This window comes from Scardinius erythrophthalmus (genome assembly GCF_964197995.2).
Source record: "Scardinius erythrophthalmus genome assembly, chromosome: 5".
Taxonomy (NCBI): domain Eukaryota; kingdom Metazoa; phylum Chordata; class Actinopteri; order Cypriniformes; family Leuciscidae; genus Scardinius; species Scardinius erythrophthalmus.
Window position 1 is genome coordinate 19,193,964 of NC_138225.1, and position 25,164 is coordinate 19,219,127.

Here is a 25,164-nt window from a genome sequence, read left to right on the forward strand (position 1 = left end):
CAGACCGGCCAGAGCCTTTGTGGTGGGCAGTATTAGTCCCACTTCAGTGGTCTCATGCTCAAGAAACCAGTCGATGCTGCTTTGATTATTAAATTCCCTCTCCTTCTCTCTTCCTTTCTTTGAGGTCACTTGATGTTTCCCACAGGGAGGAAAGGAGTTAAGTACACTGGTTAGTGAAACATGTTAACAGGCTGATTTTCAAATTCCCCTCAGATAGTATGCTATGACAGGCAGACACTGACTTAATTATAGCAGATGAGGTCCAGAATATGCATCTCCTCTGAATATGTAAACAGAGGGCCAGTGTATATCTAAAGGGAGAGGAGGCTACAAAAATGAAATGCGTCTAAATGAGAAAGTATTCCCTGAGCTCTCTCTGGTTCTGTAGCACCCTAATCTTTTTATACTCTAAACAAAGACTGATTTTTAACAAAGGTTTTGTTATTTTGTAATTGTTGGATGGGAAGCGTTATGTAGAAAAAATGTCATGATTGCTAGAAAGATTCACATTTTAGCTTTACATAATGTGCAGATAAAACACACTTAACAGCACATATTTACATTGTAAAATTTATGCAAATAGCACATAGTTCACAACTGTGTCCCTGGATCACAAAACCAGTCATAAGTCGCACGGGTATATTTGTGGCAACAGCCAACGATACATTGTATGGGTAAAATTATCAATTTTTCTTTTATGCCAAAAATCATTAGGATATTAAGTAAAGATCATATTCTATGAATATATTTTGTAAATTTCCTACTGTAAATATATAAAAAAATATTTTTTTGTGAGTGGATGCAGCAAAATCGTGAACAGAAATGGACAACTTTAAAGGTGATTTTTTTTTTCAATTTTCACATTTTCTTTGCACCCTCAGATTCCAGATTTTCACATAGTTGTATCTCGACCAAATATTCTATCCTAACAAACCATACATCAATGAAAAGCTTATTTATTCAGATTTCAGATGATGTGTTAATCTCAATTTTAAGAAATTGACCCTTGTGACTGGTTTTGTGGTCCAGGGTCACAATTCATTAAAATCAAAATGGGAGTTTTAACAGGAAACAGGCAAGTATTTTCCTAACACTCTGTATTAATTAAAAGTAAGCTACAGTAATAGAAGAAAGTAACTATGAAGAAAAGCAGAGAAAAGAGAAAACAATACGAGAATATTAATAAGCTTAATTATGGTAGAGGTTTAAGATGGGAGGTGTGTCTTATAATATTTTAAACAGTGGTTTCAAATAGGAGTCCTCAGGATTTAAATTAAGCTATATGAATTAAAATGCTAAAATACACAATGTATAAACAGTATATATATATATATATATATATATATATATATATATATATATATATATATATATATATATATATATATATATATATATATATATATATATATATATATATTAATGAATTGTTCCTAAAAAAACTTTATTTAAAAAAAAAGGTTTTCTGATATTTTTATTAGTCAAAACAAATTTAACAAAATTTTAGTTTAAGACAACAGCTCTTGTGGTTAATTATTTAATATATTGACCATTTATATTAATAAAAACGTTTGAAAACCAGCAGCTACCATACGAAATATTATATCATATGAAAGGCATCAAATATTGTGATGGGCAAGTCAACATGAAGTCAACTAGTTGAAAACCATTACTTTAACCTGCGTAATGCAGCGGGACTTTTATTTTGGTAACGTCACTACCCGGAAATATCCTCACGTTGAAGTGAACGGGTGAAAACACGTGTGAAACTTTACTCTGTAGACGTACAACTGTTTATGTTCTGTTTTTTACTGTTAACAAGTTAACTTCACTCGCATTTAGCTTGGAACTGACATCTCTGCTATTCAAACGAAGGATAATACGCCATTTAGCATTTTGTAATTAGTCGGGTATCTGTGAGAGTTTAGAATAGTTATTTAGGTACTACGCCACATCTTAGTTAAAAAGCCTCCTGCTTACTGACATGGCTGAGGACATGCTAATGCTCAACATCTCCTCTGATCCCGTAACGTTTCACAAAAAGACAGACCGAAGTCATCTGACATCAGCAGAGAAATGGGCACAGGTGAGTCAGTCCTGCACCTTCTGTTTTCATTTTCATCACACACTGATGTAACGTTACTCCGCTTTACACACACGTTTCTTTTCAGCCTGATTGTGAAGTGCTGTACTGTCTGTATTGATGTTACAGAAAAAGCTACAATCAAAGAGGAAGGCTGTCTTTGAGCCCCAAGAGAGCAGCGCCTCCAAACAGAGGAAGATTAATCAAACTGGTCAACAGCACACCCATAAGCAAAAGCTGCAAACCCCCAAAAGCCCCTCTCGGAGGAGTAATAATAGAGACACAGAGGAGAACGGAGACCAGAGTGAAATCACTGCAGCAAAGTCGCCGTCAAAGGTGAAAACATTTCCAAAGAAAGCTCCCGAAGAGCATGGAGACCATGGCAGACCATTTATCAAGACATCGTCTCTCTTCAGAAACAACCCAGAGATCCCTGATGTCCTCAGGTAGATGCAACACATTTGAGCTTGTGTGAATGGACTCAGGTCTTTCTCAAAACTGACCTTTCCATTCCATTTTTTTCTCATTTCAGTCCTGCTGTAAATCTAGTAAAGGAGAAAGTCTTCACCAGCAACACATTTGAAGAACTAAATCTTCATCCTCATCTGGTAAGAACAAACCTCAATATCTCTTAACAAATGTCTCAACTGAAATGCTTATCCTATCTTTAGTCTTATACATTCTTCTTCTCATCTAAACAATTTCACAGGTGGCAACGCTCCATAAGGTGTTGAATGTGACCAGTATGACGAGGTACTGAGGCTTCATCTCATCGTTGTATTGTCCTCCTCCTCTGTCTCTTGTCATTTTTCTAATTTTCATCTGTGTGTCTAGTGTCCAGAAACAAACCATACCAGTGCTGATATCTGGTAAAGATGCAGTAGTGCGCTCACAGACTGGATCAGGTGGGATTTCTGGCCTCTTTGTGTTAATGAGTTTTTTTATATTAAAATGACTAAGTTAAATATAATAAATACACCAAGAAGGTCATAAATGTATTGTTGAATGATTCATGCCATTTACAACAATCCCACATGCAGTACTAACTCGACAGTTGTGTTATTTCTTGGCGCTGTAAAAAATAGTAATCACAAAAGTGTTTAAGTTAGATGATACAGAGTAAGAAGAAGAAAAAAAACAGAAAATGATTATTTATATGCCTTGTACAGGAAAAACATTGGCATATGGAATTCCAGTGGTTCAGTTCTTACAAGCGATGCAACCTAAAGTGAAGGCGAGTCAACGAATGTCTAAAACAGCACACTCAACTTCAGGACTTTACTGACTGATCACATAATCATTCTTAATTTATGTTTTAATATAGTTGGCTATAATTAATACATTAGTTTATTTTGAAAAATACATGTCATTTATTGATCTTGTGTGGAGAAATTGGGGTCATTAGCAGTCATACATTCAACATTGTACATTACACACATCATAACGTACAATACTAGAAATACATGAATGTTAAAGTACACAATATACATTCAAATAAATTGGCAAAATTAGTTTTAAGTCAGACTGAACATGTTACCAATAAAATAGATAATGCATCGTTAATAATGTATTTGTAGTCATGTACAACAACTTTTATATTATAAATGAACTTAATGTACTTTTTCAGAGATCAGATGGGCCTTTAGCTGTTGTGATTGTTCCAACCAGAGAGGTATTGTTTTAATTAATACAAAACCACCAACATTTTCTGATTTATCTTGTGGATGAACACATATATATATTTCTTCTTGTTATATATAATTTTTTTTTTCTTCCAACATGAATCTATCTCTGGTTGTCCCTCAGCTTGCCCTGCAGAGCTTTCAGATGTTTCAGAAGCTTCTAAAAGTGAGAATTGTGCTAAATTAATATGCTGTATTGACATAATTGAGTTGACGTAAATCAAATCAATCTTCACTCAATGTACTTATTCCTTTCAGCCTTTCACCTGGATCGTGCCAGGAGTTCTGATGGGGGGAGAAAAAAGGAAAGCAGAAAAAGCCAGGTTAAAAAAAACCCACAAACACACACGAAATGCATTGTTTTCGAGAGTTCATTATATCATTATTATGAATGCATTTTCAATAGATTTCAACTTTGCTACAAATACACTTCTGTTCAAAAGTTAGTATGATTTAAAAAAAAAAAGAAATTAATACTTTTATTCAGCAAATATTCAGTGAATTGATCAAAAGTGACTGCAAAACCATTTATAATGTTACAAAATATTTATATTTGTCATAAAAGCTGTTCTTATGAAGATTATGTTCATAAAAGAATCATGAAAACAAATGTATCACAGAAGCACAACTGTTTTCAACATTGATAATACATTTTTCTTGAGCAGCAAATCATATTAGAATGATTTCTGAAGGATCATGTGAAGACTGGAGTAATGATGCTGAAATTTCAGCTTTGCCATTACTCCAGTCTTCAGTGTCACATGATTCTTAAATGAATAAATTACATTTTTAAATATATTAAATTAGAAAACCAAACTTTTGAACGGTAGTGTGTATTTCATTCTGCAATGTCACTTCAGTCTGTGCTTGTCTGTTTTTGTCTTGACTTCAGACTGAGGAAGGGCATTAATGTTCTGATCTCGACCCCAGGCCGACTGGTGGACCACATCAAGAACACTCTTAGTATAGCTTTCAGTGCTGTGCGCTGGCTCATTCTGGATGAAGCCGACAGGTCAGTGTGTTTGCTGATTTGAACCGAGAATGACATTATGTGCTTTAAAAAAAGTTAACTGGTCCGCTCCCCGCTACGCTGTGCTTACATGCTCTGATAGTAATAGCTTTGTTGGACTATACTTTATTTGTATAGTTGGCTATACATTTTCGATTTCGGTTTTCATTTTCATGCAGCCCTAATTTTATCGATTAGTTCTTGCAGCCTATTTTGCAGGTGTACCAGTGTGATGTGGATTTTACCATTATATGTGTTCTGTACTGAAGGACTCTGGATTTGGGCTTTGAGAAAGATCTGACTCTGATTCTGAATGCTCTGAACGCCACTGGACTTCCCAGACAGAATGTGCTGCTTTCGGCCACACTCACCGAGGGTAAGCTCAGCGTCCGCTCACTGTCACTGTCACATAATGAGAGAGTGTGTCTGGCTGTAAAGTGAGTCAGTGGCGTAAGCGCTCACTTTAGACTGTGGGAGGTACCATTCTTACTTTACTCTAGTGGAAGCAGACTGGGATGCGCTGACAGGAGTTGTTGTCTCTCAAGTCCAGTCTGTCTCTGCTCGGCGTGATAAAACAGGCTCTTTATCCCAATGAAAACTGAACGTTTTTGAGCCTGTTATAGCACCCTTCAGTTTTAAGCAGCACTACGTCACAAAAACGCCTTACTCTTACAACATTTTTGATCACAAAAGACTATCTATGGACATACTTTGACCCTGTTCTCTGCATTTCCAGGGCTGTCCCGATTAGCCAGTATCAGTATGAAGGAGCCTGTGAGTATCCATGTGTCAGAGGGGAGTGGGGAGACAGTTGAAGCGTGTCCCCAGGCAGCCCCTCAGGCTTTGTCAGACAGTTACGCGGTTCCTGAGAGACTGCAGCAGCATGTGGTGGTGGTGCCCAGCAAACTCCACCTGGTCTGTTTGGCTGCCTTTATTCTGACCAAATGCAAGGTAGAGCACACCATATGTTACAACCCAGTTATTAACACTCAGTGGTATTGTGTGTTATGCTGTAGATCACCTCGTGTCATTTCAGTTTGACTAATGTGAATCATTCAAACGTTTTATAATCTGCCAAAGTTGTGAAGAAAGCTGGAGCTGTTTTAGATGATCCCTTTATATATAGTTAAGTAAAACATCTGTATAATTTTAATTGCTGTTGTTTTTTTTGTATTTATGCAACTTTTGTTTTTTTGTAACTCCGCTTTTACCTCAGATACTGACAAGACACACAGAAAACTATACTACCTACTAATATACAATACTGTTTATGTTTTTGAAAGAAGTCTCTTATGATAAACAAATCTGCATTTATCTGATCAAAAATACAGAATACTCCAGTTTTCAGTGTCACATGATCCTTCAGAAATTATTCTAATATGCTGATTTGATGCTCAAGAATCATTTCTTATTAATATTAAAAAAAATATTGATATTGCTTAAAATATTTTTGGAAATTTTTACAGGATTCTTTGATGAATAGAAAGTTAAAAAGAACAGCATTTAGTTGAAATACAAATCTTTTAACATTATAAATATCTTTACTCTCACTTTTGATCAATTTAATGCATCTTTGCTCAATGAAAATATTCTTTTTTTTTTTCTTTTTTAATCTTACTGACCCCAGACATTTGAACAGTAGTGTTTGTGTAATTATCAAAATGTATTTTAATTCTCAGCTATTTTGACTGATAACCAACTATGCTATTACTGCTAGTTTACAGTAACCAAGAAAGTCATTTGCTCGTAACTTTGCACATTAGATGCATACCTTGCTGACACTGGACTTGTGTATGTTGCTGTGTTTTTGTACATAGTTTGAGCAGCGACAGAAGCTGATCGTTTTCATATCCAGCTGTGAGGCTGTAGAGTTCCTGCTCACACTCTTCACTGCAGTCCTCTGTGAGAATCCCAACAACCAATCAACCAAACCCAAAACCACATCAACCAAACGTACCTCAGACCTCAACTTCTACAGGCTCCACGGCAACATGAGACAGGAGGTGAGAAATTATGTGCCGATCCAGAAAGGATCTATGGGTTTTAAAGAGGCTAATTCTCACACAAGTGTATTAGACCATTAACTCCCGCATAGGACACTTACAGTTATACTGTCGTTTTTTGCTGCTGTGTCTTTAACTCTTGACTTTATATATGTAAATAATTGGTTATTTTAAGTGACTAACCGCTTTGCATTTGAAATGATGAACACCTCTGAACACCTTTAAATTGGTTCTGATTTAATGTATTTTTGGCCACTACATAATTTCTGTTCTTCCATTTCAGTTATTTTTAAAATTTCTTCACTGTTCTTCAGAAATCATTCTGATATGCTGATTGGCTGATCAAGAAACATTTCTTCTTATTATTAATAATGCTGAAAACAGTTGTGCTGCTTAATATTTTTGTGGAAATCTACATCTTTTATCAGGATTCTTTGACGAGTAGAAAGTTTAAAGGAACAGCATTTATTTGAAATAGAAATTTTGAACGGTAGTGTAGATACTATTTTTCATGATATATTCTCTTTAATGTATATCAGTAGAAAGTATTTTTAGTTTTCTGTGAATATATCAGGGTCCCCACGGTCATGAAAATCTAAAAAATATCAGTGAATTTTGTGATATTTATAAAAGTGTGATATTTAAGCTTGCAAAGTAAAAAAATCTTAAATGAATGTACATTTTTATAATGAATATACATGTTTCTAGTTATGCAAAGCTCTAAAATATGTTATTGGGTAGAAATAGTTTTTTGTGAGTGCAATCACTTTAAGAATATATTTTTTAAATCATCCATGAATCAAGAACAACTGGAAGAGTCTTGGTCATTCTGGAATGGCATTGACCTCCAAACATAGTTCTATATTTTATGTTTAAATACAAAACAAATTATTTTGCATTTTTATACATTGAAGGCTAGTATGTCTATCTTGCTTGGACAGTATATTGCCTCAGTTTTGTTATTCAGTTAGCAATTAAATATTCAGATTTTACTTTCTTTTTCTTTTAAATGACAATGTCTCTTAAAAGCATCTAGAAGCACTAGCAGCATATGACACTGGGTTAAACCATCATGGTCTGGTTGAATAGTGGGGTCTGTTGGCACTCTGCCAGCTGGCGTTCAGGCAACAGCCACGGTCGGTGCCCTGTGGCAGTGTCAGGGGAACTGCATCCTGCCACTGTCCAGCCTGCACCCTCACCCCCACACAAATGGAGCTGCCGTAGGTCGCCCATATGGCACTGGTAGGGCAGGGGACTCAGGAGTCTCTTGGTCAGATGTATGGGAGAGCAGGTCTGGATGTGGTGCTGGGCTGTAGAGTGTTATGGATGGGTTTGGTAATGGGACAGCACAGGCTGAGCTCTGGACGTCTCCTCCGATGAGACGAACCGCAGGAGACGGGCAGCTGTTCCAGCACACAACAGATTGTGCTCCATGCTGAAAAAGAGAGCGGGTCTGTCGGACGTCCCATTTTAAGTTGGGCTCTTATATGTGTTTTCACCACATCTTTTGTGCTGATACAAGTGCAGATAATTATTTTGCTGTGATAATGTTTCATACAACAAATTAAGCTCAAGTGTTTCTCTTTATGCACTTTTTTTTTAACTTGCCTGTTTCTCTCCCTTCAGGAGCGCACTGAGATGTTCCAGGAGTTCTCTCAGTGTAAAACTGGAGTTCTACTGTGTACAGTAAGTAATTTAGTTTCATGCCATTTGTATGGTAGCTGACATTGACTGTAATCTAAAGCAGTGATTCCCAACCAGATGTGTGCATACTTGAGGGCCAACCTGCACAGTTTCTAGGAATACTTATTATTATTATTATTATTATTATTATTATTATCCCCTCCACACATCTAACTGCCCTTCTTTCTTTGTGACATCAGCAATCCCACATGTATCCCTCATTGATGCATTGATATAATGTAGATATAATCAGTTATTTGATATACAAAGGTTTTAGGTGCAGGTGTGTGCATCTCCCTCCGTCCACCTCCTTTTCCTCCATCTTGTCACTTTGCAGAAGGGCTCCTGAAGTAAATGACTGCTTCTATTCTTGCTGACAGCCTGGCATGGCATTGTGTTGGCTCCATCTGTATCAGCTCTAGAGCTACAGACTCCAGACACCCCAACTTAGGGTTTAGGCTAGTTGAGGTTGAGTGATGGAGATAAGATTGAGAAATGTTCAAATGAGGTGTCTCTTTCAGTTCAAATTACTTCTTCAGTTACTTTTACTATAAAGCTGCTCTCCAGTGTGTTCATGTCTTTACTACGACGGGCTGAACAGAAGAAATGAACCGGATAAGATTACCACATCAAAGATGGCAGAGCCCCAGAGCGCACCTACCTACTGTACTATATAATCACCACAGACCAATGGTAGTTTGAAGGTGTTTACCAGCCGGAGCGAACTTTTGCAGAAAGTTTGCTTTGGCAAGGTGTTTCAAACTCTTGAAATGAACACCAAACTTTTTCATCTAATATTTGTTTTTTAACTTTTAACTTTTTTAACTGTTTTTAACTCAATTAAGTGATTTTTATTCAATAGTTTAGTTAATAACACTGGTTCCACATTTCCCTATTGAGTTTTTTGTAGACTAACAAGATGCTTTGAGTTAATGCTTAATTAGATTAATATCTAAATGTGTTTTTGTTGCTTACTTTCCCCCTAGGATGTGGCTGCACGTGGATTGGATCTGCCTCAGGTTACGTGGATTATACAGGTTAGATTTCTCCATATGTAAAATCTCGTCATTTGCATAATCACCAGTGTACAACAAACAATTTAGCCAGTTTTGTTACTAGAATTTCTCACCATGAAAATAGCCACAGAAGCTGGCATGGGGTTAAAAACAAACAAACATTACTAGAATTGAACTTGATTCAGATTTCCAGTTCTTCATTTTTTTTAAATGAATATATTTTTTTTTTTGCAGTACAACCCTCCCATTTCCGCTGCGGAGTATGTTCATCGCGTGGGCCGGACGGCACGAATTGGAGCCCAGGGCAGCAGCCTGCTCTTCCTCACCCCCTCTGAGACGGCTTTTGTGGATGTGCTGGCCAATCACAACATCAGGTGTGCTGACTGGCATCTCATCCATATCAGATTTACTGATCATTTTCGATGAACTCCGACACAGCAGTAGGGGACTGTTATTGTGATTAAAGATGGTCAAACATGGTCTTGTCTCTGTTCCAAAGCCCACAATATAACAGTCAAGAGCTGGACTGATGACTCTATGCTGATCTCGGCACTGGAAGCCAGTGTGAAGAGAAAACACACTCTCAGTCTCTCTGCATGAGAGCAGAATGAATCTGTTCTGCTGGCACAAGCACTATCATATTTGGCTCACGTTACAGTTTACAGTACTAAAGGATGAGCGGAAGGAGTTTGGTAGCATTAGCAAAGCTCAATATGTTAAGTTGAACAATCTAAACCAGGAAACTCATAGTCTGGAATATGTTGGTGCAATTCTTTCCCCCCATTGATACATATTTTCTGTTATAATATGCATCTAAACCTTTTGGCTTCTCTCTCCCTCAGTTTGTCAGAGATGAAGATGGTGGACATCTTGGCCACTTTGATAAAGGACGAGCGCTTCAAAGGCAGAGGGAAATGGGACAGTAAGGTAACTTCTGACATCTAAACCTTAAAAACAGTGATCCTGACCCAAAGAGTCAATGTTGACTGCAAAACTAGTATTACTTTCTTAACTTGGTTGAAGATCACATGTTGTTGAAAATGCATGTCTAGAGAACAGCTGTGGGAGAAGAATGGCTTTCTCTTTATCTCTTTTTTACCCCTCTCTCGACAATGAGAGCCTTCTGACAACAATGAGCGAATGTTTCTGCCAGCGCTCAGTCAGTCCTAATCCTGATTTAATGTCCTTTTCCCTCCCAGCACCAATCAGCTGGTTGTAATCCTCACCCATGCCACCCCCCTTGTTAGCAGCCTCATTTGAGGGTCAAAGGTCATTGATGGGGAGGGGCGATGTCATTAGTGTGTATAACCAAACACGTTTATGTTGCTCTTGTTTTTTTATTGACTTTTAATGTAATAAAATGTGATTTTTTTATTTATTTTTCACTGATTTCTGTTGTTTATCTTTGATGTGTGCCTCTTTGTACATGACTGCAGAGATCAGCCGCTGCTTTTGAGCAGGAGGTGCGAGAGAGAGCCACCGTTTTACAGACTGACTTTGAGAATTATGTTCATGCCAATAATGAGTCTCTGCAAACAGCGAAGAGCGGTAAGATGAAAAACTAATTATCATGCAGGGTTACTGTGTTAAACTGATATTTTGTTCTACAGCTTTGCAGCCCAGCTACATTTCATTACCTAGAAGAAATGTAACATTTTTGACAATGATTAACCTCTGTATCATAATTATTCATTTATAATTTTCCTTTAATGCAATTGTGATTTGTATTTAATAAAATAAACAATTAAATGTTTTAATAATACAACAACAATAAAATATTAAATAAAATGTTTTATTTATGAACAAATTTAAAAAAAATAATAATGTAATTAATAATTCATTATAATTAAGGAATATCATTAGCCTTAAGGCCCTGTTTACACCTGGTTTTAAGATGCGTTTTGGTCGATCGGATCACAAGTTACTATGTATGGTGTTTCTTTTCCCTGGACGAAATAAGCTCATGGAATTTACATATGATTGCAACCGGAGACACTACCGAAAAACATACAAGATCAGCAGCTTTAGTTTCTGCTCTGACAGCCACAAGACCACGCCGAACGCGGTGAGTGTGTGTTAGAAATCAGGAATGGTGAGATAACATTGTGCTTGATACATTTTTCGTCTTCAAACCAAACTTGGGTCTTCAGCTGACAAAGTTTAAATCCTGTGTGGCTAGAGCACTTCCCATAATGTTTACGCATTAGGTCAGTAGGAGGGGAGAGTAGGTGGTCTTTTGTTTCTGTTTCGACCACATGAGCGTTTACACTATGAGAGTGTTTACACAATCTGATCAAATGCGTTTTCGACTGCCTGTGGAAGTGGTCAAAAGTGGACAAGCTCAAAAAGTTATAGACCTCGTTTACACCTGTGTTTAGCATCATCCACTTATGATCCGATCGACCAAAACTTATCTTAATACCAGGTGTACACAGGGTCTAAATTGGTGTTAAAATGAATCCTTTATTGCAAGTAAAACAATTTAAGTGCTTGGAAATGTCTGCTACCTGTGCTCTAAATGCCCCTTTTTTATTTGTCCTGTAGCACTGCAGTCTTTCCTAAGAGCATACACCACATACCCCTCCAGTCTGAAACACGTCTTCCACATCCGCAACCTGCACCTGGGCCACGCCGCTAAGAGCTTTGGCCTGAGGGACGCACCCCAGGGCCTGGGCAGCTCCATAACCACTAATCCTAACAACAGCAAAGACTCCAAGAAGGGCAAAGACAAAGCAAAGAGGTACTGCAAGGTTTTAGAAATTGGACAGTAATTTATGAATCTGTCAAACAGTTTGCGGTGCCCCGTAATATGATCTAGTTCTTCTTTTAGATAAATTTAGCAGTGTTCTGTTTGATGGTGCATTTTCCTCTGTGGCTTCCGTAACATTTTCATATTTTTCCCACATAATATTTCATATTTGTGAGCTCTTCATTGTTTTCACTGTTTTATTTCACTTATACATTTACATGGATTATAAATTAAAGGGAGGTGTTTTGTTTAACTCAAATCTCATGTACACTACAGTTCGAAAGTTAGGGCTCAGTACAAAAAGATATACTTATCAAAATTAATACTTTTACCAAGGATGCATTACATTGATCAAAAGTTACAGTAAATACACATTTAATGTTACAACAGATTTGTTTTTTAAATGCATGCTGTTTTTTTTTTACTTTGTTCATCAAAGAATCCTGGGAGAAAAAATTTTTTATCACGGTTTCTACAAAAACATGAAGCAGTTCAACTGTTTTCAACATTGATAATAATAACTGTTTCCTGAGCACCAAATCATCATATTAGAATGATTTCTGAAGGATCGTGTGACACTGAAGACTGGAGTAATGATGCTGAAAATTCAGCTTTGCCATCACAGGAATAAATTACATTTTAAAAGTTATTAAACTAGAAAACAAATATTTTAAATTTTTAATTGTAATAGTTTTTTTTTATATATATATATATATATATATATTACTATTTTAAGCTGTATTTTTGATCACATTAATGCAGCCTTGGTGAACATGATTACAAAAAAAACCATGAAAAAAAAATCTTGCTGACCTCAAACTTTTCAAACATTAGTGTATCCTGTTTTAGGCCAAAAGTGCATAATTATATATAGAATTGGGAATATAGCTCATTATTTAACTTATGACTGTCACGAAAGCTAAATGCATCTATTAAGTACTAACAACATTGAATTAAAGCAATGGCATGTAGTCTAAGTATTAGGTAAACTTTTTCCAAGTAATGTCCATGTAACGAGGTTAGATGTGGTGAGAAGGAGGCAGGGGGAACCGGCAAACATTCAACAACTTGAATAAATAAAAAAACACAACTAAACGAAAGTAAAAGACAGCAGCCCCTCACGGGCGACTTGCCTGGAAAATCCGAAAGATTAAGGGTCTGGCATTGAGTAATGAAAATCGCCCAACTCGAGGGGCGGCACCAAGCATGCATTTGAAAATCTCACTGCACGCAATTGGATAACACTACGACCAATCACAACAATACACGTGGTGACATATCCAGAGCCCCATACGCTTAGCTACCAGCGGAGCTAACTGGTAGATTAGACTCTTGCCGTATCCGGTCGGCAAAACAGCAAAAACGTCCTTCTTGCAAAAGAATGATTCGAGCGTCGTCTTCTGTTCGTCTTTTAGATAAAAAGCAAAGTCTAACTCGTTAATTGTAGCGGCCAAAGCAAAACAACTGGTGGTCATCCATAGCCATCTTGCAATGTTTACTTATAACTTCGACGTTGCAGCGCTGTCGTCATCTGTTTAGCTCGCCTCTGGTCGGCCTATATCAGATAACCCGATGTGATTGGTGCAGCTCGGATACAAGGGCATAGTTAATGAGCATCATTACTCAATGCCAGAGTGACTCACTGAGCAAATTAAAATTTTGCTCTCGCGAGAACTCTGGATTTCCAGGGTAACGGACGACTGCTGTCACATATAATAAAACAAACAAAACACAAGTCCAAGCCTTTTCCTCTCTCGATCTTCACTGTTGTCGCTCCTCTATGCTTCCGGTCCTCCGTGAGAGATACGAGACCAGTGCGTTGCGCATTATCAATCATGCCACTGGCATCGCGCCGTTCTCTCACGGCCCTCGGCCTCGTCCTGCTCGCCACGTTCCTTTTAAATGAATAAACAACAAAGAAACAAATGCTTGATCTGCTTCTCTCAAATCAAAATGAGAACTCAAAACACAGCCACTGCAAAACTCAGTTGAGTTTGTAGACATGGTACTGTTTATGCTGTAGAGAGTGAATGGGAATTGTTGGAATTTTTTTTTTTTTTTTTTTTTTTTTTTATATCGACAAGGCTTCGAAGTACCAGTACTTTAGACTTTTTTTTTTTTTTTTGCAAGACTATAAAGCTTGTGTTAAGCAAAACACAGCCCATGTGAAACCACCAATATCCTTTTTGGCTATAACATTCACCCACTTATCTAGTGTCACTTCTTAAAGAAAAGAGAAGAGAAATGCCTTTGAGACATTTTTTAGGATGATGTTTTACTGTAAGTGTCCTGTAAAGGCTGCTCTGAAAATTGCCAGCACGGCTGTGCTGGAGAAAAGCCCACAGCTCTCTCACACACACTCTCTCTCTTGGCAGCTGCAAGTCTTTCACTGTAGCAGAGCTCTTCAGGGTCAAAGAGGACTAGTCAAGTCCTGCCTTTACCAGCTGTACGTTTTACCTTTCACCTTAGATACTAGCCCCTTCTCGTTTTCCCTCGATTTCCTTTATGCTTTGATGCCCTTGCAGTGTTATTCCCAAAACATATTGAATATCACATCCTTTATAAAGAGCTGTTTTTGTTGGTTTCAGTGCATATTATATTCAGGTCTGATTTACTTAAATGGATACTTCACCGATTCGCATTAAGCTTTGTATCAGTAGAAAGCCGGTAGTTTTGTTATTTTTATTTTTTGGCCCGCCGCCACCCCCCCTCTTCGGAGGACAACTTTATTTTTTAATAAAGCAAAATATATACACAATATGTTACAATACAGACAATAGATTTATATACAGTGCGTAACCATTCACCCAGTTTAGTGAGACCCTGGGTACATAAGGGGAGGGGGGATTAAAGCACCACGTACAGAGTGTAACATGTAACATATAAGACACCACAAGGTGACAGACAGACAACAGAGGGACAAGACAGTTGACAAACACAAGAGCGTATTATTATTGATGAACCCGGTAGTATTTTCGAATGACCGTGCTTCCCTCCCTCATGTCCCTCTGAGACTTCTGTATTGTGTGTCTAGAAAAAAAACCCTCAGATGACGCAAAAATCGTCATTTTGCGTCATCGGAGGCTTTTTCTGGCTAGAGACTACAGCCAGTAATAGTAGCTAGTTCCGCATGTTTTCAGCCCGCCCATAGGGGGTGGGATCTCACGATAAAACGGCGTCTTTTCAGTTTCGAGTCAACTAGTAGCCTAGTTGTATCATTTCTTCCGATACTGCCCTCTGTAACCGGTAGGCGTGGCTTGGGAGTGTCCTCGTAGGGCAGCGAAGCAAGTGCATTCTGGGAGTTGTTGTCTTTCATCCACATGAGACAAAAATACATTTTCTGGCTTTTCTCAGTCTAGAAGGCACCAACTTCTAAAATGATTTCACATTTCTACTACATAAATGACCCAATTTAAATACACATTCATCTTTCCAGCGGTGAAATATCCCTTTAATCTGATAGCAGTCTTTGGTGTAAGTAGGTGTAATTTGTGAATGTGATGGTGAGGATTATGGTGAGGTGAGGACTAAGTACCGATGATATGGCCAGTACATCACAGTATGGTTGTTAGGCATTATTATGAGGTTTGGCTAGTGCTTGACACTGCAGGGTTATTAGTGGTCATTTCCCATAGGATTGAATGTGGTGCTGCAAGCTTGGGGTCTGGTTAGCAAAGGCCATGTCCGGACTAGCCCTCGAGCGTGTATGTGTCAGATTCTCTGCAGGACACTTAATTAAACTGAGTTAGAGCCAAACTTGAATGTCATTACTGTCACATAGCTCTATCTATATCTGTGTGCATTTGTGTATGTTTAAAGTCCCCCTGTAGTCAATAATTGTATCCCTTAAAACTCCTCTTTGATCTCCAAAATTACATATTTAAACGTTTTTTACTGGAAAAAAATTCTTCATGCCTTATAGCTGGAATGTAACTCTTGCCTCATTTAGTGTACGAGGTTTTATGAATATGCAAATTAGCCCTGCCTCACCCTCCCACACCAGCTCAAAGAACTTATGAATTTGTACATGGTTTGTCTTAAAGCATATTAAAAACACCATATAGACATATAAACAACATTAAAAACTTGATTTTTACCACAGGGGGACTTTAAATAATGAATATTCACATACAGGCCTCTCCTTTAGGGTATAGCATGTTTCATAGCTGACCCGCGCATGCAATGATCACAGTTCTCTTGTCAGACCAAAACTGTCATTTGAAAATTTCTGTTATTGTCAGTGTATTCCGCTGTATTTTACTTCCCTGTCTTTCATCCCACCTTCTGTTCTTCGGTGTGCCTTTGAGATAAAGGCTCAAAAGCCCCTGCGTGCCGTCTCTGTGCTGTGAAGAGGGTGTCAGGTACAGTTTGGTAAAACTGATGTTAAAGTTGCTTAACTCAAAGGTTAGTGACACATTAAATTTAATTGAGTAGCGTCCTTTTATTTCAGTGGAAAACAGAGTCCCAATAGTCGTTCTTTACAAAATAACTTATTCCGTTGCGGAAGGGCACTGTGAACATTCTCAGCATGTAAAACTATTAGGGTAAAAATTCTTTCAGGGCTTTAGGCTATTGTTTTAGGCTGTCAGCGTGAGTTGCAATGTCCGAATCATGAAGAAATTATATAAAATTCACAAAATGGCTCCAAACTCGCTTGCTCCACTCGTGGGCCGTTTGAAGACAGACTCACTCCATCAGTGTCAGTGAATCATTCAGAGCCGTTACTGATTTCACAGCTGGCTCCCTCATTGAACCACCAGTCATTTATCAGGTATGTTCAATTTAAAAAAAAAAAAACTAGCAACTCTTTCTGTGATGTACTTTTACTTTAGAATTTTCAGACTTATATAAGCCAGGTTATTGACAGGTTGTTCGTATGACACATTGACAGTGTGTAAAATAAGTATACATACTCGCTCCCAATAACCAATAATAATAAAATACCTTTATTTCATTTATACAAGTAAATCTGAATGTTAAAATAGTTTTTGCTTGCTTGTTTGTTTATTTGTAATAATTAGAATTGATACTGATGAATAATAATAATAATGATAAATTTTTTTTTATTATTATTCAACATTTATAAATTTAAATGTGGTTTATAGTGTATAAACAATGGGAAATATGGTTTATAAGTATGTACTTAAATATTATTTAAAAAAATATATATATTATTGGTTATTGTTTAATGTATGAGGTCCAAGCATGGCACAAATTTATATTCAATCAGCTACAAAAACTACCTAGTTTAATTAACTTGAATCGTTATGGTCTATAAACTAAAACGCCCTGTAATCACAATAAACAGCAGTGATTGTTAAAAACATAAAAAAACGTCTTTATCAAGCGATTCTTTAATTTGTCAAAAAAAATAAAAATAATTGATTAGGTGTCAGTTGCTCCCTCAATTAAGCCCTGCTTATTTCATCCATTTTGTAATTTCGCAATTTTATATGAAGTCGTTTTATGGCTTCATTTGTACATTTGTGCACTTCTTTATGGTAGTGCTGAGTTTTGACTTGTGCCACATGCTGGCTCAGACACTATAGGGAGAAGCTTGTGTCTAACCACTAGTAATTGGCAGGGTGACCTGCAGCAGGACCTGTGAATGAAGCCCATGGAGCGGGACAATAGGTCAGTCCCACAGGAGCTGCCCCCAGAGCAGCCCAAACGCATCTCACACTCTCTCTCCACTGCCCAGACAACAGACAACACCCGTAATGAACTTATCAGCCGTCATAGCTGACAGCTGACGTCTATGTTAACCAGTCATCACTCCATATAGAATATTCATGCTGCACTATGTCGATGCAACTTAACTGGTCAGTGCTTTGGCCCTATTAACATTTACCATTCCCAGCCTAATTGTGTGCGTGTGTGTGACATTGCTGTGTTGTGCTGCGCTGCGCTGTGCCTTACGGTCTCAGTCGAGTCTAGCCGTCCTGTCAGGAGAGACTTCATTACAGCTGGCTGTGGTATACACTGTCCATGTCCAGGCAAGATTTCTCTAATGAGCAGATCACACCAATATAAACACACACACACACTTATGGACCCATGACTGAACAACAAAGACCTCTGGTACACAGAAGAGAGGCCATTACAGGCAACCAAAAATACACACGCATCAATTCTTCTGAGGGTTTAATTCTATTTTTTGTTCTAGTTAATATATTTTATTTGCTCATATATTTTATATAATATGGTGCATCTCACCAAGGCTTATATCATTATTTGATATAAAACAGTCAAAATAATCATTTTAATGACTTTTAAAATGTAATATATTCCTGTGATGGCAAAGCTGAATTTTCAGTATCATTACTCCAGTCTTCAGTGTCACATGATCCTTCAGAAATCATTCTAATATAATGATTTGCTGCTCAAGAAACATTTCTTGTCAATGATGAAAGCGGTTGTGCTCCTTGAATTAACATGATTTATAGTCTTTGCTGTCTCTTTTGATCAATTTAAAGCATCCTTGTTGAAAAAAAAAATTAAAATTCTTACTGGCCCTGAACTTTTGAACAGTAGTGCATATATGTGCTTTTTTGGGGGGGCTAAACTTACAATTAGTAAATACAAAAGTAGAAAATATCTATAAAATAGAGATGATAATAAATGGCTGATAAAGTCATGGGCAAATCATAGAGACTCATTGGTCAGAATGAATGGGAACCCTGTGTCTAGATCTGGACGTCCCACAGGATTGTCTTTTTGTTGTTATTTGGTCCATCTTAGTCTGGCTGAGAATAGTTTTGAGGGTGTTAGTTATTATGGACATATCATTGTATTTGTAATAAAAGTCCCTCACAGACGACTGCTGCCACGCATAATAAAACAAAAACACAAATCCAGGCCTGTTCCTCTCTCCTCCTTCACTGTCGTCGCTCCTCCTTTATGCTTCCGCTCGTCCGTGAGAGATCCGAGACCGGTGCGTCGCGCAGGTGTCGCTCATCAGTAATCACGCCACCGGCCTCGCGCCGTTCTCCCACGGCCCTCGGCCTCGTCCTGCTCGCCACAGTTCATTTTGTGGCCAGGCGCTTTTGTTTATTTCACTCGGCCTGCTTGCAGATCTCCCTCTATACGTTCTTTGTTTCTGAGAACTTTGTTGGGTGTCTGATTTTAACTGTTACACCTAGCTGATGGAGCACTGCTGCTGAGGCATATATTTATGACACGTCTTTCTGTAAGTTAATACTGAATAGTGACTTTCTATATATAATATACACCATTGTGTATGTCTGCATACATCCTGCTTATCGCCTGTAGGGGTCCCTGTAGAGCGCTCAGGGACCAAAAGAACAATAACTGCTGTCTCATAGCTGCTCTAAGCCCTGGGGGTAGAGTGTGTCCTGTGTCACCATGAGGTAGGTGTGTGTGTGTGTATTGGATCCTTAAGCAGCCCCATGGGGGCAAAGCGCCGCTTCATTCTCCAGAGTTATTGATTAGATAAACAGTCACTAGTTTTACATCAGGCCCCCGCTGCTGTCTACGAGCCTTTTATTGACGACAGTGGGAAATTTGTTCAGCCAGATTCTTATCTACCTCCTCCACTCTTTACAGGATGAATCTCAGATTCTGTGCTTCAGAATGCTTTTGAAATGTTTAGAGCGATTCACACGCTTCCTGTTCATCGTGAGCTGTTGTTAGTTTCTTTTTGTTTTGATTTTGAGAGGAAAGGCTTTTTAATAAGAGTGATAGTAGCTCTTCATTTCAATGTTTTTCAGGCCTCCCAAGAAACTCACATCAAAGGAGCGGGTGTCAAACCTAATGCGCTCAGAGTATCTCAGTGGGATAGAGGGAGAATCCAAGTCTATGAAGAAGAGGAAAAAGAAGAAAGGTCAAGCAGAGGAAGAGGAATCTGCATGAGGTGGAAGATATAGGAGCGAGATCCGAGATGCTCTTTCCGGCCGAAAAGTGCTGAGGTCGGAGGCTTCGTGGCAGGTGGATTCTCATGGTTGAACTCACAGGTGTTTTTACACGGTGACATTTTTACCTGGAACAAAGCGCGACTGGTCAGCAGCAGTCTGAAAACCTGCTCCGTGCAGAAGCTTTGATGCAGATGGTAAAATACGCCTATTGGAGTGAAATGCATCTGGGATGTTTCAATGCTCAGTGAATTTTATTAGTGCCATAAATATGACTATTTGAGCAATGTGATGTACACCAACTTAAGCTGTTTTATAAAAATGTTGTAAAACAGACGGATTTTTACATCAAAATTTGTTGTATTTGATGCGTGTTTGTTATTTAATTTTGGGTTCGACATTGAATTGAATCCAATGTCTTTTCAGAATCATGCCTTTTTCATGTTGTCTACACAATGTTACGAGAACACCGCGCAAAAATAGTCTTTGTTAAAAGCTTTTTAGCTTGTTTCCTTGGCTTGAATTTCGGCTTGGTCAGGTAAATAGGGCTGGATATGTATGGAGGCTTACGCTGACCAGCTGTCCAAGCGTTGAGTCTGTCTCGCCCGGTCACCAGCTGCTGTCTTTTGGCCGAGTCTTCACTGCAAGCCCTAAAAGAAATTTGACTGGAATATTACGTTACACGGTCGCTTTATTACGGTAAAGGCCTATTGTAAAAAAAAAAAAAAAAAATTGATTGGTCTGTAATAATGAAACGCCTATTATGATTGGTCAATTAAACCCACACAACAAACCACTTACCCAGTTACTCTCGTTTCGGTGTGGGTGAACTGCTCTTTACGAAGCGCCTGAAGAGGGCTCACAAAAGGTTTCCATTGGTAGTAGTTTGTATGGTTGTGTTAATTAAAAACATAAATGTTGATGTAAATGCAGATTGTTGTGAGAAAGTGGTATTCGCGTTTCGCAATGAGTCCAGGAAACAGGACATTTTTATTGCGTTCACGTGCTTTCGGGTGTTGTGTTCCGTTGCAGCTCTAATGCACTTTTTCCTGTGTATAAACATATTTGCTCATTTTTAAAGCCCACTTTATGCATCATATATACACAAAAAAATATGTACGATAATTGCTTTACCAAGAGGATATCGAAGAATAAATTACTCCCGTCATATGTGACAAATTCACAGTCTTTTATTTAGAAAAGTATTTTGGCGTCTGTTGAACTGGGGTTGAAAAGTACCCATAACCACAACACTATTTCCACAAAAACAGTTTAAGTGTCTAAACAGGTTGCAGAGCCATGTTTTGCGCTGATCTGTGACTTTCATTGAGGAAACTTTTTTCTTTTTTTTTTGTAAAACAGCCGCACAGCAATACAACCACCATCACAATAATCGGTGACAAATTACATTTCGGTTATACAACATTTGTTAATCAGTCATTTTAGTTTTATTATTTTTGTTCGTAAAATGCATTTTTAACATTAGGCAGAATAATAAAAAAAAAATCCACAGTTTTTCAGTATTGCCTATGGTTCCACTGAAGTTGACTACAATTATTTTATGATGTTTATTTTGGTTAGTTTGCGTCATAATTTTGTGCAAATAAACCACGCCATTTCTTAGGGGAAAAGCGAGTTCATATCAGAAAACAGTCACGAGGTTCATGGGGAGGATGGAACCTCAACAAATAATTTTCTGATAACTTATTTCGCACGTTTAAGTTTAATAAATAGTTAGCATTCGCCTTTTGGTCAGAGTCATTTGGAAAGTCTATTATTGCGCGTTTCTATTTTGAGTTACACGGGTAGCTATTGTCCAAGCGCAACCCTTCTGTCGTTCCTGAGGTTGGAGCTGCTGTCAGGTTGGATCAGTTCATCGCGACGTGTGTCTCGGTATCACTCCAGAGAGAGACGCTGGATCTCCGGCGCCCTGAAGACCGTGCAGGAGGATCCTCGGGACCAGAGGCCGCTGAACCGGTGGTGGAGGCACGGACGGCCCTCTGTAGAGGTACAGCCCTGGTCCCGGGTCGAGGTTAGAGACCAAACTTTGTGGGTAGAAATAGGGTGAAGGGAACATTCTCTGTAGAGCTGAGTAATTCCCTGCTTCCGCGAGCAGCTCCAGCCCAACCGCTGTCTGCCGTTTCCACTTCGTTCTGTTTGAAACAAACAAACATAGGCCTCATTGATTTACATTATTATAGTGTTCGTGTTTTCTTAAAATATTCTCACTAAATGGCTGAAATTATTGGGGAGAAAATGAATTGTTCTCGTAGTTTAGCACAACAATAATAATAATAATAAAATATTTTTTTGGAAAAACATGTAAGCCAGACCAAAGTGTGGAGTAGCCTAACTAACATGCAGGAAGCCATTTTGTCATGTGACACTAAAACCATAAAACAAAGCCTTTAGGTGCCTGTATTTTAGGTCTTTTTCACATTAATTGACATTATGAAAACGAACGTTTTGTTTAGGTCATGCAAAGTACCATAAGAAAAGTTGGTGATTTGAAAATGTTTACAAATGAAGGTGCAGGTATATATTTAATAGGCATCTTTAGTAGCCATAAGTTGCTAATACAGCAATAGTAGCCCAATACAAAATGTCGGTAACACTTTATTTACAGTGTCCTTGTTACATGTAGTTAGCCTACTGTAGTAATAACTATAAATTATGCATAATTACACGCAACTAACCCTAAATCAAACCCTAACCTTAGTAATAACATGTAGCTAGTTAATTATTATTTCTAAACAATTGTTGGTTTAACTTAAAAATTGACCTGGTTGCTTTAAAATTTTGAGTCCATTGAAATTAAAATGTTGAGTTAATACAACAAAGGAGATTGGTTTAATAAATAGAAACTCAAAATATGAACCACATTTGGTAAAGTTGATTTAACAAAAGATAAAAAGTCGTGATAACAAATCATGAAAATATTTTTTTACAGTGACGGACACCTTAAAATAAAGTGTACCAAAATTTCTTAAACCATCATTATTAAAAATATTACAAATAGGCTATTCCAAAGAATTAGCCTTAATGCAGTTGGTGTTCTGAATGTTAATTGGTAAACTGTGAACAAGTATTTGCCGATTCATGGAAAGTTTTGTTCGTCGAGGATGAATCCGTGTAATATCCTGTTGAACACTCATCCGTCAAATTGTCACTCAGCAAAGAGCCATTTCAGATAAATAATTCATAATTTTGGCAATTGTTTAATTACTACTCGGAAGTTAAATTATTGATACACGATGCAGTAATTTATTATTTATAACTAAATGTGTTGGACTCATGGTGTGCGAGGTTGTAGTTGTGCACAACTTTTTCCCCGTTGTGGTTTAATCTGACAGCATGACAGCAACCGCAACAAACAATTCTTTTACAGTATAATATTGATATAGCCTAAATAATATTCCAAAATATAAAACCTTTCGTGTTTTTTTTTTTTTATATATATATATATTATATATAAAAGTTTTAGGCCAATATTTAATAGCCTTCCTTTTAAAATGTTTCAGTCCACATTATGACTCATATCATTGACTGTAAAAAATGAAATAGGCTACGATGTTTCTCAAGATGTTTGTATTCACCTGCGGTTCTGGTACCATGTTTTGACCTGTGTGTCAGTGAGGTTGAGAGATGCTGCCAGCTCCATCCTGTCCTGCACGCTCAGATACTTCTGACGCTCGAAGCTGCGCTCGAGCTGCGCCAGCTGGTGATCAGTGAACGCAGTGCGGGCTTTACGAGGCTTCTTCAGCCTGGAGCTGGGGCTGTCTCTACTGCTGGAGATTTCGCGATCAGCCTCGTCTTTCACTGAAAACAAATACACCATCAACATTTGCCATTTTGACAGGAACACTTGTTTTGTTTGTTTTACTGCCTTTCTCCATTTCTTCAATTCCACATGTTTAATTATTTTAAATGTCTGTGGTTTAGACAGACGTTTCAACAGCACTAAAACTTTTTTTTTTTTTTTTTTGATAAAATTAGGCCTATATTGTTGTAATGTTGCATTCAATTAATTTAAAAAGCAGCTTAATCGAGCTGCAATGTGAACTTGGGACTCTCTCAAATGCGGATTGATAGCCTATCATGAGACGCCGATACACATTTTATCATCAGATGGCCAAATCCAAAATTATTTCATGAAACAACTTTATTGCTAATCAGAGCACACAGATCCTCTCGATTGTATCTGTATCACCAGTTTGGTTTTGAAACCATTAGAAATTTGGACTAAAGTGACCTCCAAAACAGAGATTATTTCTCATTTAAATACCTTACCTTGACAATTAATTACATCGAACTGCGTTAGAGGAACAAAGTGAAACAAAATCGAAAATATGATCATAAAAATCTAAATTTGATATATTTTTCTTTACGGGTGTAAGCAATGCTGACTATTTATTCGTAGGCTATTTTTTTTATAGAAAAACCTCTTTCTTATTTTAGATCTTGATTCTAAACAATAATTTAGCTATATATGACTTATGTTTTACCTGATTTCTTAGAAATGTAAAAGCGCACAATTATTTGAACAGAATTAGAATATAAAATGTTAAAACAAAAATGTAATTGTTTCTATTATAAGTAGCCTATATATTTAGCTTCAATATTTCTTTGCGAGATGTGTTTATAAAAAAACAAGCTTAGAGTGTCTCTCACCCCTGTATTCACTGTCCGAGGACGAATTGCTGTGAAGTTTGTCCATACAGTCTTCAGCATCTTGTGCTAACTGTCCAGTGCTGGAATAAGGAGCACAGGCTGCCAGAGGTTTGCAGTCCGCTAGTATGTCTCTGATCAAGAAAGAGGACGTGACTGTTCTCGGCTGCTGGGATATTTGTAAAGGAGAGTCCAGTCCGAGAGCGCGAGCGTGTCTTTGCACTGCGTCCTCTACTGAGGTCCGTCTCGGGGAGGGAGGCGACGAGCAGCCGCTGTCCAGGTCCGACCGCGGGCTCAACTCCGCTGGAGACCCGCAGTCCCCTTTGGACATACACGGACTGCTAGGTCTGCGAGAAAGAATAGACTCGATCCCAAAGCTCGACCCGTTTGATACCTCCAT

The 25,164-nt window shown here is 37.9% G+C and overlaps 2 protein-coding genes across 2 annotated transcripts; one reads left to right on the forward strand and one right to left on the reverse strand.

The window, feature by feature from the left end:
- Nucleotides 1-1,633: 1,633 nt before the first annotated feature.
- ddx31 (DEAD (Asp-Glu-Ala-Asp) box polypeptide 31) lies at nucleotides 1,634-21,272 on the forward strand. Its single transcript, XM_081365872.1, has 20 exons — nucleotides 1,634-2,086; nucleotides 2,213-2,529; nucleotides 2,616-2,691; nucleotides 2,793-2,836; nucleotides 2,918-2,988; nucleotides 3,253-3,317; nucleotides 3,711-3,755; nucleotides 3,890-3,931; nucleotides 4,024-4,088; nucleotides 4,658-4,777; nucleotides 5,044-5,150; nucleotides 5,511-5,725; nucleotides 6,592-6,777; nucleotides 8,404-8,463; nucleotides 9,447-9,497; nucleotides 9,711-9,850; nucleotides 10,319-10,403; nucleotides 10,913-11,024; nucleotides 12,021-12,216; nucleotides 19,956-21,272. Exons 1-20 carry the CDS (start codon nucleotides 1,985-1,987, stop codon nucleotides 20,095-20,097), a joined length of 2,241 nt encoding a protein of 746 aa, XP_081221998.1. The 5' UTR covers nucleotides 1,634-1,984; the 3' UTR covers nucleotides 20,098-21,272.
- Nucleotides 21,273-21,969: 697 nt separating this feature from the next.
- barhl1a (BarH-like homeobox 1a) lies at nucleotides 21,970-25,164 on the reverse strand (the record flags this gene model as incomplete). Its single annotated transcript, XM_081365105.1, has 3 exons — nucleotides 21,970-22,249; nucleotides 23,693-23,915; nucleotides 24,768-25,164. The coding sequence occupies 3 exons, from the start codon at nucleotides 25,162-25,164 to the stop codon at nucleotides 21,970-21,972; spliced, it is 900 nt and encodes a 299-aa protein (XP_081221231.1).

Bases quoted from the DNA above. Each gene is read 5' to 3' on its own strand.
- ddx31 (XM_081365872.1), top strand. From the start codon at position 1,985: ATGGCTGAGGACATGCTAATGCTCAACATCTCCTCTGATCCCGTAACG. The intron at 3,932-4,023 runs GTGAGAATTGTG...TATTCCTTTCAG, and splicing joins TGTTTCAGAAGCTTCTAAAA to CCTTTCACCTGGATCGTGCC. The intron at 4,778-5,043 runs GTCAGTGTGTTT...TCTGTACTGAAG, and splicing joins ATTCTGGATGAAGCCGACAG to GACTCTGGATTTGGGCTTTG.